This window comes from Doryrhamphus excisus, chromosome 18, assembly GCF_030265055.1.
Source record: "Doryrhamphus excisus isolate RoL2022-K1 chromosome 18, RoL_Dexc_1.0, whole genome shotgun sequence".
Lineage (NCBI taxonomy): Eukaryota > Metazoa > Chordata > Actinopteri > Syngnathiformes > Syngnathidae > Doryrhamphus > Doryrhamphus excisus.
The window spans coordinates 3,835,607-3,850,248 of record NC_080483.1 but is presented as its reverse complement, the minus strand read 5'-3'; the positions used below and the strand labels follow the sequence as shown (position 1 = coordinate 3,850,248).

General features: G+C 44.9%; 1 protein-coding gene across 4 annotated transcripts in view; it reads left to right on the top strand.

Moving 5' to 3' along the window:
* slc4a8 (solute carrier family 4 member 8) overlaps window positions 1–14,642 on the top strand; it is a 64,496-nt gene that overhangs the window by 21,119 nt on the left and 28,735 nt on the right. For 3 of the 4 annotated variants that reach the window (XM_058055936.1, XM_058055935.1, XM_058055937.1), the window contains exons 4-7: window positions 569–704; window positions 992–1,152; window positions 5,221–5,397; window positions 7,691–7,782. In XM_058055936.1, coding sequence (XP_057911919.1) covers window positions 569–704; window positions 992–1,152; window positions 5,221–5,397; window positions 7,691–7,782 — 566 coding nt within the window. The remainder of the gene's footprint in view (window positions 1–568; window positions 705–991; window positions 1,153–5,220; window positions 5,398–7,690; window positions 7,783–14,642) is intronic. The other variant, XM_058055939.1, reaches the window with a different exon arrangement.

Sequence of the window (14,642 nt, the reverse complement as noted above, 5' to 3'; positions counted from 1 at the left end):
ATGACCACCACATGCCTTGAGGAAGATGACGTCACTGACAAAGAGACACAGATAATGTCTTGATCAAGTTTTTATCTTTTAAAAGTGCGACAAAACGCACATCACTATGAAGCCTGCCATGCTTAAATTCAATGCTTTATGTCCACCCATCCATTCATTTTCTATTGTTTATCCTCACCAGGGTCACAGGCATGCTGGAGTGAATGCATGGCTTTTCTCCGGGAACTCCAGTTTCCTCTGGAGTTTCCTCAGTTTCCTCCAAAAACATGCTACTCCAAATTGTTCATAGGTATGAATGTGAGTGTGAATGTTTTTTCGTCTAAATGTGCCCAGTGATTGGCTGGCGACCAGTCCAGGGTGTACCTCGCCTCTCACCTGAATACAGTTGGGATAGGCTCCAGCACCGCCTGCGACCCTCGTGAGGATAAGCGGTAGAAAATGAATGAATGAATATTTAATTGTAAATAAGTTCTGATTATTGTTGAATTGTGCAAGGGTTAATTGTAACTGGCATGTCCGAACAAACAAATCATAACTCTAATGTCAAAGTATGGTGTCCCCTCTTCAGACACGCCGTCCCAGCGAGTCCAGTTTATTCTGGGAACTGAGGAAGATGATGAACACATGGCCCATGAGCTATTCACTGAGCTGGATGAGATCTGTGTGAAAGATGGCAAAGATGCTGAGTGGAAGGAAACAGCCAGGTTAGTATTTCCTCTGGGAGCCATCAGCATCCCAGCCTGGTAATAAAATCTTCTGGTGGCATGGATGTTTACATTTAGAGCTTACTGGACCTGGAAGGGCTCAAGTGCTCTCTCTCACAGGAATACAACATAGTGGTTTAGTTGTTTTATTCTGACGTTGTTATGTGATCATTTAAAACAGAGATTCCCAGCCCTAGGGAAACCTTTTGAGAAGCACATGAAAAAAATTATACAGGCATATTTCAGTACCTGGACCCCAATGATATCGACCTTGTCTGTCCTCGCAGGTGGCTAAAGTTTGAGGAAGATGTGGAGGATGGCGGTGAGAGGTGGAGCAAACCGTACGTGGCCACGCTCTCTCTCCACAGTCTGTTTGAGCTACGGAGTTGCATCATCAACGGCAGTGTTCTGCTCGACATGCATGCCGACTGCATTGAGGAGATAGCAGGTGTGTTTGTGTGCAACATTTTCAAATAAAAACTATTTTAAACAACTAAAAAAGTATTTTATGTATTCATGTTTTTGCAAGGTTGTGGCTTCACGCTATACAGTTTTTCCCAAATGTATACATTTTGTGGCTGAATAGGTCATATTATTGGTTTAAAATAACAAATGTAAGCACACTTGTATTGTATGTATTTCTTAGCATTTTCAAGCATAAAAATGTCTAAATGAAGTCAAAAACTAAATTAAGGCATTCAGAAGATGCATTCAGACGTGATGGCGTGTAGTATGGTCACTCATTGTCAGCAGTATTGTATTGAGGATACAAAAGCCACCACAGGAAATACTGTACAGAACAGGAAGTTAAAAATAAACGTGTGGTGAGTCTTTTTCATGTTTTGTATATCTTAATTTCTCTTATTATGTCAGGCACTAGGAGTCCAACTGTGACTTTAGGGGTTTTATTTCATGTTCTAATTTTTAAATAAGGAATCCTACTTTATGTAAATTCACTTGTCACGGTTGTCTCTGGAAACAATTAATTGCGATAACCGAGGGATTACTGTATAGAAAAATAGCCTGCTTGCTTGCTCTTGGCCTGTGCTGATGGATGATTAAGTAAATGCTCATGACTGAACGACCCCTGAGCAACCTATATCCAGACACACACACACTTTCCAATGTGACTCCTGCCACAAGCACCTGCACAAAGATCCGTTTCCACACATTTGAGTCTATTTTTAGTTACTTTTAGCTCGGTGTGAGCTAAAAAAAAAAAAAAGGGGCAACACACTGTACCGTACTGTAGGTGTTTTTAAACTTCTCTTGCAGAAAATGTAGCATTAAAAATAAGTCACCTTGCACTGATGGACTTGTCAATGCATGATAGCTCTCAATCACTATTTAGCTTCAATATGATTAGGCCTGCCATGATAATGGATAAATCCATTTATCAAACAATAAAAAAACAACAGGTTGATAATTATGGGCCATGTACATGTACATTTAATGCGCGTCTGTTCCATCTGCTCGTCCCTGTGGTAACAGGCTGGATGAGAAGAGGGTTCACTCTGCATGTGTCTGCATGCATTGTCTCTATATGAAATGGACAGAGCACAGAGTGAGCTTTTCATATATTAAGCATTGTTGTCCGAGTAGTGGAGGCGGGTGGCTATGCAGTGCTCTCAGTTAGCACATAGACGCAAATATGAATGAAGCTACAAAAGCCATAGTTTCTATGCCAAATGCCACAGTTTCAGTGGGTATATTAAGCAAAGCCTTTGTCGTTGGTGTGCGTTCACAGTGTTGCTTGCTAATTGCAAAAGAAATTTAACCTGTCAACGATTGAAAAACAAACATTTCTGGAAATGTTAGACAGACGTTATTCTGAATTATACGTTGGTAGTGTCTCCTCTGTTTTCATCATATCACATTTCATCATTCATATTTCGTTGCTGTGTGTAGTTCTTTTGACACCGTGAATAGGATTAGTATGTAAATTGGGGATGTCTAGCCATACTTTGACATTAATAGGAGACCTCTGTGCCGTGCACAGGTATGGTATGCTTGAGTACCATGTAGTGGCTCAAATGTGACATGACGTCATTGAATTATAATATGGTTCACCCCCCCCCCCCCCCCTCTCAAAATTATCGATAAATTATAGCACAATTATTGACCAGCAAACCTTGTTATCATGACAGGCCTAAATATGATAAAGGTGTATTTCCACCAGCATGGTACTGCAATGCCCTTCGTTAGCGGTCTAATTAGCAATGCTGACCACACTGATGCTTCTCAACAGGTCAGCACTGACTGACCTTAAGATGTGCTCAGATTTAATGTGGGTGGTGTGTGTGAGAGTGTGCAGACTGTCTGGCAATAGAGGGGCATAGGAAAGTTTGGAAGCTGCTGAGTCAGCAGCTTATTTGCAAAGAACTGAAGGACAGAAGAAGACAAGGCAGCGAGATGAAGCTCTGCTGATGAGTCATTGGTAGAAGACGTATTGGCCAAACCTGTAAATGATGAATGATTGCATTTATTGACCTCACCTGTCCAACATACAGCACATCTCCATTATTAATGGCTGCAATCCTATGACCTGTATGTTTCCAAAGTGGCTACACCAATGGTCATAGGGGGTACGGGAATAAAAATGAAAAACAATTAGTGTCTAACACTCACAATTACAACTGGGCCTGAAGGCCTCACGGCGCAGGGAGAACGAAGCACGAAAGAAACAGAGCATGAAGTTGCTGTGTGGGTTTTATATCAACATTTTATGAACGTACTGAAAACTTTGAAAACAGGATGAAAGAGGATTCCCACAAAATGAATTAATATTTGCTGGTTGTGTATATCTTTGTACTTCTGATACTGCTTTATCGCCTCATAAGAAAAAAACAATCAATTATGTTGTAATTTGTCAAATCTTAATAATGTTTTCGGGAGTTGAAGTGGGAGGTGCCCTTGATTGCTGAAAAATGCATCAATTGCGTTTCCGGTACAGATTGCATCGTGACATGCCTAACATGTGACAAATAATGTAAAAATAGGCAGGCCGGATTGTCGACACCTTCTGCACATGTGTAGCACCGATTGCGTTTCCAGTGCGGATTGCGTAGTGACATCCCATTTTCCCTTCTGGATGGGTGGAGTCACGTGACTACTCATGCTGTACCTCACCTTAAAGGGGAATGAACATAGCATACCAGCACACACAGGCAAAACAGGCAAAAAAAAATATTTTCTTTTTCATTAAAACATTTACATATTTATTTACATTTACAGACGTCGGTAAATTTTCAGTTAAATCGCCAAGGCCAATTGTGAACAGCAGAATAATTACGGATCAAGCCATTTTGTGGACATAAAACAAATTAAGAGCCAGATTAATGAACTGAAATGCTCACGCTGTCTTGCCTGCAGAATAGAGGACTTCCATGCTTTCAATTATCGGTTGCTGTTTTTAACCAACTCCTAATGGCGCCAAAAACACATTGAAACAGACTAACCTAATTCTGACACATCCCCTGCCTGGCATATCAAGCAATATGCCTCTAAATACAAACATAAGACAGAGGTATCTGTTTACTGTTGACAGGAGACCTCTGCTTGTGAATGGCTTTTTACTGTCGGGGACAAAGAAGGTGAAAATATCTTGCATAATGTTCATGTAAGTCGTCTATATCACGGCTGAGATCTTTGATATCATTTGCCCTTTCTTGTGGAGGACATGAATTCATCATTTCCATACAGTTTTCATGCTACCCACACCGCCAAGAGCCATGAACCAGCCACATGCCCCAAGACAGCCCCGACAGCTGTGTGTGTCTGGGCTGTTCTCTGTTGGAACACTGGCCTCCAATTGACAGCAAGTGTAGTGTCCTGTGAACAATGTAACCCTGCCTGGGTGTGTCAACTGGACATAATTTTCTTCTTTAGGAGCTTCTTTGAAATGAAGCTGGACATGCTGGGTAATGTAGTTCTGGAGTTCAGTCCATTTTGACATAGTCTTTTGGAAGTTCAAAGACTGAAGCGATTACAAGTTTCCACACTCGGCACAGCGGTCTCAAACGTAATGGCATCTGCGTGGGCTACTTCAGCTTCTCGCTGTTGATTAATGTAGCCAATCCTGGCTTGGAGCTTGGTTTGCTCAATTTTGAGTCCGGTCTCCTTTTCTGCAAAGGCCAGTCTGGTTTTAGCTGCCCCAGTTTTGGCCTAGGCTCTAGTTGCTTCAAAGATCACTCAAGAGCTTGTTGATGAACATGAAGAGCGTAGTTTTATGTAGTGATTGCAAGAGGAATGAGCTGGATTCCATGGCATCTTGTGGGCCTTTGCAATTTTCAACTTCCACATATTTAATCCTACCCTCCATCCGATTTACACCAATTACAATACATTTGTGTATTCCAAATGTACTCTATGCATAATTTTAGCTGTTTGAAAATGTACTAAATCAACAAATTTGTATAATGGTAATTTTAGAAACAGAGGACTTGTTTGTTCTCTATATGTAGCGTATATTGTGAGGGAGGATTGTATAACACATTTTTCTGTGTGTGTGTTGCAGACATGGTCCTGGACCATCAGGAGGCATCCCATGAGCTAGATGACAGTGTGAGAGTCAAAGTGCGTGAGGCTTTGCTCAAGAGGCACCACCACCAGAACGAAAAGAAGAAGAATCTCATGCCCATCGTGCGCTCCATCGCCGAGGGAACTCGTAAACAGTCGGAGCCTCATCTGACGGGTAATGATAAGACTGGGAGTTCATAGCCATCTATTCTCTGCGGCACTTGTCACAGGCGTATTGAGATGGTTCAACTTTTGTGTCTTTCATCACATTGCAATTTCAATACAGTGCAGTGAAGAAGTGATTTCCTGAATTCTTATTTTTCTGCATGTTTGTCACATTTAAATGTTTCGGATCATCAAACAAATTGAAGTCAATCAGTCAATGACAACACAACTGAACACAAAATTCAGTTATTAAAGTGGACCAGTTATGCTCATTTTTCAGCACTCTGTATTGAGTTGTGGAGTTCTGTTGGGATCAGCCATTTCAGGTAAATATAACATTTAGCAGACGGACAAAGTGATAGATGATAAGTGACATGAAGTTTATAGGATTTACAGAAAGTGTGCAAACACAAGTAGGTAGGTGCCTAAATTTGGACACAGAAAAATGACATCAATATTTCGTAGATCCTGCTTTTGCAGAAATAAATGCTTCCTATAGCGTCCACTGAGGTTCTAGATTCTGGTTGAAGGTACTTTTGACCATTCTTTTTTCCAAAACATCTCCAGTTGAGTCAGGTTTGATGGTTTCCAAGCATGGACAGCCCGCTTTAAATCACACCACAGATTTTCAATAAAATTCCGGTGTGGGGACTGAGATGGCCATTCCAGAACGTTGTACTTGTTCCTCTGCATGAATGCCATAGTACAGGGATTAATTAATTAATTCATTAATTTTCTACGGCATATCCTCACGAGGTGTCGTGGGGGTTCTGGAGCCTATCCAAGCTGTCTTTGGGCGAGAGGTGGGGTACACCCTGGACTGGTGGCCAGCCAATCACAGGGCACATACAGGCATCCCGCAATTCCCACCCACATTCATACCTATGGACAATTTGGAGTGGCCAACCTAGCATGTTTTTGGAATGTGGGAGGAAAACCCGGAGTACCCGGAGAAAACCCACGCATGCACGGGGAGAACATGCAAACTCCACACAGAGATGGCCGAGGGTGGAATCGAACTCCGGTCTCCGAGCTTAGTACAGGGACGTCAAAGTCAAACACACCAAGGGCCAAAAAAAGAAATTAGCTACAAGCCGATGGCTGGACTGGTTCAATGTTTATTAAAACATATTGAAATGATTGCACATAGCCTATTGAACCGAGACCTAAAACAGTGTATATTATTAAAGAAGTAAAAAAGTAAATAAATATTTTCTTATGGATCTGTCACAAATGTCCAGTAAAAATATTTTTCAACAGGCAAATAAACAAAAACGAACTTCCTTCAAAGAAAAATAAAACAATAGTTTGTTATGCCTCTGTCAGTAACTTCAAGGGAAACATTTTCAACAGGCAAACAGCAAAAAAGTAAATGTCCTTTAAAAACATTAAGATAAATGCATAAATAAAAGTGGATGTATTATAAACTGACAATGCATTATTGTGCTATCATCCTACTGATCACTGTTTCAATCAAACAAACGGGCGCACATGCAGGGAAATCAATTCAACACGCAGCGACAGCAAGCCTTTGAAAAATGATTTGAGATGAATGAATGAAAATGGAGGCATCTGAGGAAAGTCAGAAGACTGAAGAAAAGGAAATGCAGTTCCAACAAGGTTACCTCAAGATATGACTGACTGACTAAGACTGACTAATTACAGCCTTTGTGGTGAGCTCCTTATTGGTAATTCATGTCTAAAAGATTGACCTCTTTGCTAGCGGTTTGTGTCGTTTTTTTTTTTTAATGCAGATCATTTCAACTGCAATTCTGTGTCCTGTGTTTTTGTTTGTAGATCTATAGTTGTTATTTTCTTTGCATGCTTCCTGTAAATCCTATGAACTTCATTTGACTTCTCATACATCACTGTGTCCGTCTGTTATATGATATATTTAACAGAAATTGCTGATCCCAACAACCAGTGATTTATAAAGGAAAATCTTGAAAATGATTAGGGGTTCCCCAAGTTTTTCATACCACTGTAAATCTATGGTGGGTGTCTCTCCTGGGTGGGTAACAATAGGGTTGTTGTTGTGTCCTGCATAACAATTTAGTCATTTGCCTTCCTTGTGGCAACAACTCACAAGCATGCACTCTTTCAGTAGAATGAGACAATCATTGGAAGAGAGATGTCCTAAGCATACAATGTAGTTGATGGCACAAATCTTACATGAAATAGATTCTTTCACACCACTTTCAAATCAGCTTTTTGGTACAAAATGCCAAAGGCCATGCAAGTATCTATTTGTAGATAAACATACCACATAGAATATACTAATTGTGTCGAATTCCACTCTAAAGCAGGGTCAGCCATATCACCTCAGCCTCCACCTCCTGCAGACCCGGTTAAGAACGGTGCTGGACAGGACACGCATCCAGTGGATCTCAGCAAGGTAAATAAAACATACATTGCATGATTTTGTTGATGTATTCCTCTCTTTTCACTTCCTTGCAATCCATGCAAGTCCAGTGTTTATCATCTAATAAATTGCATAAATATGAGAAAATTCTGCTATACAGTAGCCAAGTGGTTAGCACGCAGGCCTCACAGCTATTCAGTTCCACCCCCGGCCATCTCTATGTGGAGTTTGCATGTTTTCCCTGTGCATGCGTGGGTTTTCTCCGGGTACTCCGGTTTCCTCCCCCATTCCAAAAACATGGTAGGTTAATTGGCGACTCCAAATTGTCCATAGGTATGAATGTGAGTGTGAATGGTTGTTTGTATATATGTGCCCTGTGATTGGCTGGCCACCAGTCCAGGGTGTACCTCGCCTCTCGTCGCAATAGAATAGGCTCCAGCACCCTTGCATCCCTGGTGAGGATAAGCGGTAGAAAATGAATGAATGAATGAGAAAATTATCCTTTAAAGTCCTTAAAATCTTCTTGTGGCATTGCTATTACTTTGATTGTAATTGATAAGAAGATTAAGCAATATTTAACATAGTTATATTTAACTATTTAATATTTAACTTTAATTCTCACATCTTTGTGATGAAAAGTGTGTACGTTTGTCCTCTTTTTTCCTCTCGCCTTCTCTTCTTCCCCGGTCCCCTGGGTAACTCCACTTAATTATTCTCCAAACCGCACAAACAAGTTTGTTTGTCCAGAATCAATCTACATATGCACAGTAACATGGAATAGTCCATTGCATGAGAAGGGAGGGGGGATCAGTCGAAACGGTCACGATAGTTCACACATATTGACGTAGTTTTAAGCACATGAATTAAGACTAAAAGAGTAATATGTACCTGCTCATGAATAATATCACAGTATTTAACTGTGCAACAGTGTATCTAATGTTACCCATTTGTGTAATTTCCACTTTCGTCAGCTGGGTGCGCATGTGCCCCACACACATAGTGAGGGCATTACTGTCTAAAACAGTGGTTTCATATTTTTTTCTGTCATGCCCTCACCGGGGGACAGAGACGATTTTGTGCCCCACCTCTATTTTAATTACTTTTGAGAATCTGATATCTATTTATATGTATATATGTATATCTATTAATCTGTACTATACAGACCGAACTCAAGACTGAAACGAAATCCATGCTAAACAGATTTGCTCTGTCAGGAAAGGTGTAAGCTACAACTTCCCTGTACTATGAGATTTTATTTGCCGTTATTTGATGTTTTTGTTATGCAAATAGGAGCGGCCGGACCGGAGCAAGAAAAAACACAGAAAAGAAGAAGAAGAAGAAAACTGGGGTGGGGGTCAGGGGTGAGACAGTAGAGAGAGAGAGAGACAAAAACAGCAGCAACAACAATTGCCATGGCAACGACAGTGACAAACAGGACCGCATCAGTTAAATGTCAATGATAGCTAAGGGTCACAATGGAGATGATACTGAAATGAAACAGTCAAACTTACCAGTGGCAATAGTAACAACGAAGACAGGAACTGTGATAGTAAACAGAACAGCCATACAGTTGCAGTAATTAAAATCTCACTGCTTGACGTCATTATTACTGTAATAATAGCGTACCCATAGCATAAAGACATCAAAGATAAGACGGTAGATTGTGCAGACAAGCACCCTTGTTCTGTGAGTGCGCATATGGAGGTGTGTACTTCTGTTGGTGTGCATATTCATATATGTGTGCGTAGATGTGCTCATATGTGTGAATGTGTGTGTGTGAATGTGAAATTGTCACTGAGAATGACAAAACGAGAGGGACTGCCTTCTACCACCCAGTAAACCCCGCCCCGCGCATCCAGGTCAAGCTCTCACAGCCAGAGATCCACCGGCCCCCTGGGTGCGGGCAAAGCCAGGGCCGACTCCCCAAGACCCCGCCCCCAAAGCAATCCCCCCGAAGAGAGGGGGTGCTTCTCAAATAATGGGGTGGGCTCGGTGAACTGTCAGGGGGTGGGAGGGACTTTCAATATTAGGGCAGACCTGCCAACGTATGAATTTGTCATACTCAGCAGGCTGTATGCTTCACTGCTCTTTATATTATTGTATTTCAGTCTGTGCAGTGCAGATGAAAAATAGACAGTTTCTTAAATTTCAAATCGGGGGACATTTCTGTACCCTGATGTGGGCATGACAGAAAATAATTGAGAACCTGAAGCGCCGAAGAACTGGAGTCTGAGGCGGAGTGTCGAATTTGGGAGAAAACTTTATTTTTCTTGCAAACATTAACTTGCACTCTTTGTTACGTAAGACATGAAAGCCCCGTCTCTCAACCACAATAGGAAGCCGAAAACCCCCGTCCTTTGCACCCCTATCGATCGTTCCGGGGTGAATTATGTCCCGGTAACCTTCCACTACACAAGCTCCCCCCAGAATTCACCCATAGTCAAAATCGTCCGTGCATGCAGGGACAACCGCACAGCCCCGCCCTGTGCGCACTGCTTGTGGCAGGGGAGAAGGGTGTGATGAAGGGGACAAGATTGTCCACGCGGGGGTTGGCACGCCTGGCCCGGCAGGGGGCGCCTTGCCAGGGAGCGGGGGCCTACCCCGGTGAGGGGGCTCCGCCAGTGTCAGGGGTTGGGTGTCGTCCACCAGCGCAACCTTCAGCCGGTCCACCGAGACAGTCTCCCGTCGTCCAAAACAAAATACTTGTCGCCGTGCTCCAGGACCCTGTATGGTCCGTCATAGGGTGGGCGTAAAGGCCCACGGTGCGCGTTGTGGCGGACAAATACAAAACGTGCCCTGCCCAGGGCAGTGGGAACATGTGGGTCCACCGTGCCGTGGTGTGATGCAGGGATGGGTTTAAAGGTGTCCACCGCCTCCTGCAGGGTGGACCTCTGTTGGGCGGCGGACCAGGGTACAGTGGCGTCCGGAATGAAGTCACCGGGGACACGCAAGACCTGCCTGTACACCAGCTCGGCCAACGATGCCTGCAGGTCTTCCTTGGGGGCGGATCGCAGACCAAGCATGACCCACGTCAGCCTGTCCACCCATCAGGCTAGCCCGCAGCACCGTTTTCATTGAGCGGTGAAACCTCTCGACAAGGCCGTTTGCTTGGGGGTGGTAGGCAGAGGTGCGGTGTAGCTTGACCCCGATATGGAGGGCGGACGCCCACGGGCTGTCAGAACGGCGGACAATGTGCAAACGCTCCATATTGGTGAACTCCGACTTGGCGACTGCCAACTTCGCGGGGTCGAGGCGGCGGGCTCCGGCGTGGACAGGTGGACCAGTGGTGTCAGTGTGGTGTTCCACACCATGCTTGGCAGAGAGGGCGGAGAAAGTGGGGCTGGTGAGGCTGGGAAACTCCTTGAGGAGGCGATGGAAGTCGTCGCCCTCTGATTGTGAGCACAGTCCCCCGTACCGCCCTCTGTCCCGGACACAGGCGAGGGACGAGAACGTTAAAGCATCCACCAACCGGCCATTCTTAATGTCCACCAATAATCCGTGTGTGCAGAAAAAATCTGCGCCGAGCAGGGGACAACGATGTCCAGCGTAACAAAGTCCCACACAAAGCGCTGTCCATTAAAGTGTAGTTCCACCGCACGGGTTCCATAGATCCGGATGGGGGTATCGTTGGCGGAGGCCAGAGCCGGTCCATGCCCGCCCCCCGCGATGTCTTTAGCCGTCGCGGGAACCACGCTTCTCTGAGCGCCGGTGTCGCAGAGGAACTTCCTTCCCGAGAGGGAGTGCCTGATGAACAACAGCCGGTTCGCTGTGCCTGCACCCAGGGCTGCTACTGAGCGCAGGCCTCCCCGTTTCCCTTAACTTTATAAGTGCACGGGGGGCGGCATCTCCTCACCTTCACACCAAACCTGGCGTGGAAGAAACACCATCCATCCTCGCGCTCGGGGGGCCTCTGGAGACTCCCCCTGGCCGGCGACGTTGTTTGCAGGGGTGCGCGGGCTTGCACCGGGGCCAGATGGCCGGGCGTAGAGCGCTGGGCGGCCAAGGAGAAGAGGTCTGCCTCGGCCGCCAGGGTCCTCTGGTCGGAGGCTGCAGTATTGGCGAGGGCGGTTTGCACCTGCGGGGGCATGTGCCGTAGGAAAAGCTCCATGAAGAGGAAATTAGGCTCCTCCGTGCCCAACAGGTTCAGCATCATCTCCATGCGCTCCGACAGCTTACGGTCTCCCAACCCGGAACTGTCCAGGAGCCGGCGTGCACGCTCTTGCCAAGAGAGCTCGAAAGTCTTCAGCAAGTGCGACTTGAGACCGTCGTACTTCCGCTGGGCCGGCGGGGAGGTGATGAAGTTTACCACTTTAGCGGCCGTCAAGCTGCTCAATGCGGCAACAACATGGTAGTAGCGAGAGTCGTCGTCATCCACGAACTGTGCCTACGCCTGTGCGAACCACGCCGCCGCTGCTGATTCCCAGAACTCTGGCAATTTTAGGGTGGCGTTTGTAGCCATGTTCGCTGTAGCTCCGAACACTTCGGGACTACTGTCGGGGTCACCAGTGAAGCGCCGAAGAACTGGTGTCTGAGGCGGAGTGTCGAATTTGGGAGAAAATTTTTCTTGCAAACATTAACTTGCACTCTTTGCTACTTAAGACATGAAAGCCCCGTCTCTCAACCACAACAGGAAGCGGAAAACCCCTGTCCCTTGCGTCCACCCCTCCGGGTGGCAACCCCTCCGGGTGGCAACCCCTCCCCTATCAATCATTCCAGGGTGAATTATGTCCCAGTAACCTACCACTACAAACCACTGTTTTAAGGCAAAATAAGGTTCAGACCTTTACTATGAAAAAAATGGCATACATAGACCCAACTCAGTAATTGACGTCCTAGAACTCTCCTTTATTGCGGAGTAGCAAGCACAGCACTCACTAGAATCATGCAGAAGTTTGATGAGGACAATTCATTTCAAAAAGTTTTTATAGTCTTGAAGGAGCTTTGGTGAGAAGCTGTATTATTCATCGCTGCTGTTTCTGGGTTTATTTTTTTGTCAAGTGAAAACTGTGCAAAACTGTGAGTCAAACTGTATAGCATCCTTAGCATAGCACAGCTATCACTACTGATTTTAGTATGTTACTTGGCTTTAATTTTGTGGCACGATCCCCACTAGCCTCTTCTTAGTTTTAGGCTCTCTCAGATGACTGAGAGACCGGGGCGGAGTGTAAAAATGTAGAAAGTCAGAGAGGTACGCTGAGGCAAGGCCGTTGAGGGATTTAATAGCAGCTAAAAGAATGTTGAAATGAACCATAAAATGTATAGGCAGCTGGTGGAGTGAAGCTAAAATGGGGGTAATGTGCTCATGTTTTTCTGTGCCAGTTTTAAGACGTGCTGCAGCGTTCTGCACCAACTGGAGCCGAGAGATGGCTGACGCACTGATCCCCACATATAATGCGTTGCAGTAATGCGTGTAACAAAGGCATGGATTACCGACTCAAAGAAGAAAATATGTTTTATTTTAGCCAGCTGCCCTCAGGTGGTAGAAATCGGAACTAACGACAGAACTGATCTGGCTGTCGAGTTTGAGATCAGGGTCCATCTTTACCCTCAGGTAAGTAATGGACGGTTTCATGTACTGGGTCAGGGAACCAGGATCTGGCTGGGGGTCTCAGAGGTTCCACCAAAAAACATCACCTGTTTTATTGTCATTAAAATTGTAACGGTTAAAAGCCACCCAGGCCTTGATGTCATCAAGATATTTCAGCAGTGCAGTGACAAGTCTGTGTCATTTTTCTTAAGAGGCACATACATTTGACTATCATCTGCATAACAATGGAAATAAACGCCATGTTTCCTAGTAATGGAGCCAAGTGGGAGCAAATAAAGCGAAAAGAGGAGAGGACCAAGCACTGAGCCCTGTGGGACCCCACATGAGAGGGGAGCAGAGGAGGACACAGAGTCGCCAAGGCTAACACAAAAAGTTATGTTGGCCAAGTACAACCACTCCAATGCCATACCTCTATTACTCACCCACTGGTCCTGGCGAGAAATTCGGATCTCATAGTCCACTGTATCGAAGGCTGCTGTTAAATCTAAAAACACGAGAATTACAGAACCACCAGAGTCTGTCATTAAAAACTCTTAAAAGTGCAGATTCGGTGCTGTGCAAAGATCTAAAACCGGATTGGAAATCTCTAGATTGTCATGCTTTTCCAGAAAGGTCATTAATTAACTGTGAACTATGTTGCCGATAATCTTTGACGGGAGGGACAGTTTAGATATGGGCCTGCCTTGGTTTTTTAATCAGTGGTTGCACCATCTCATGTTTAAAATTTGACCTCAGTTAAGAAAACCTCTTTAAAAAGCCAAGCAATATCATTCAGGGGACCAGTGGGCTTCAGTGACCAGCAATCTCCTGTAAAGAAGACAGAGTCACAGGGTCACACTGGTTAAAAACAGCAGAGCCGGTGACTTAGATTGAGGGGTAATAAGCAGGGGGAGAAATTAGAGCCCTAGTAGAAGAGACCTTGTTGATAAAGAAGTGAAGAAAACCTTCACAAACAGCAGGGGAGGCCTCCATGCATGCTGACTGTGGGAGATTCAGGACAGAGTCAATTATTTGAAACAATATGCAAGGTTTGTGACAGTTTGACAGGATAATGTCAGACAAATATTTTCTTTTAGCAGCTTTCACAGTTGTTTGATAACATCGCCAACAGTCCCAGTTAACATTTGAAAATACACCTGCAATTTGTCCCTTTTCCATTTGCGCTCGGCTCTGCTGCACTCCTGTCTCCTGTTGTGTCATTCAGCCAGGGCTCATATCCCTTTGCGGTCCGTGCCTCTCTGGGCTCGGGGCCTGGTTGTGGGTCTGGGACCCCTGGGTCCCCCACCCTATAACACCCCGGACGGCGTGTGCTTGCATGTGTGCGTCTTGAGTGGATGGGGTGTGC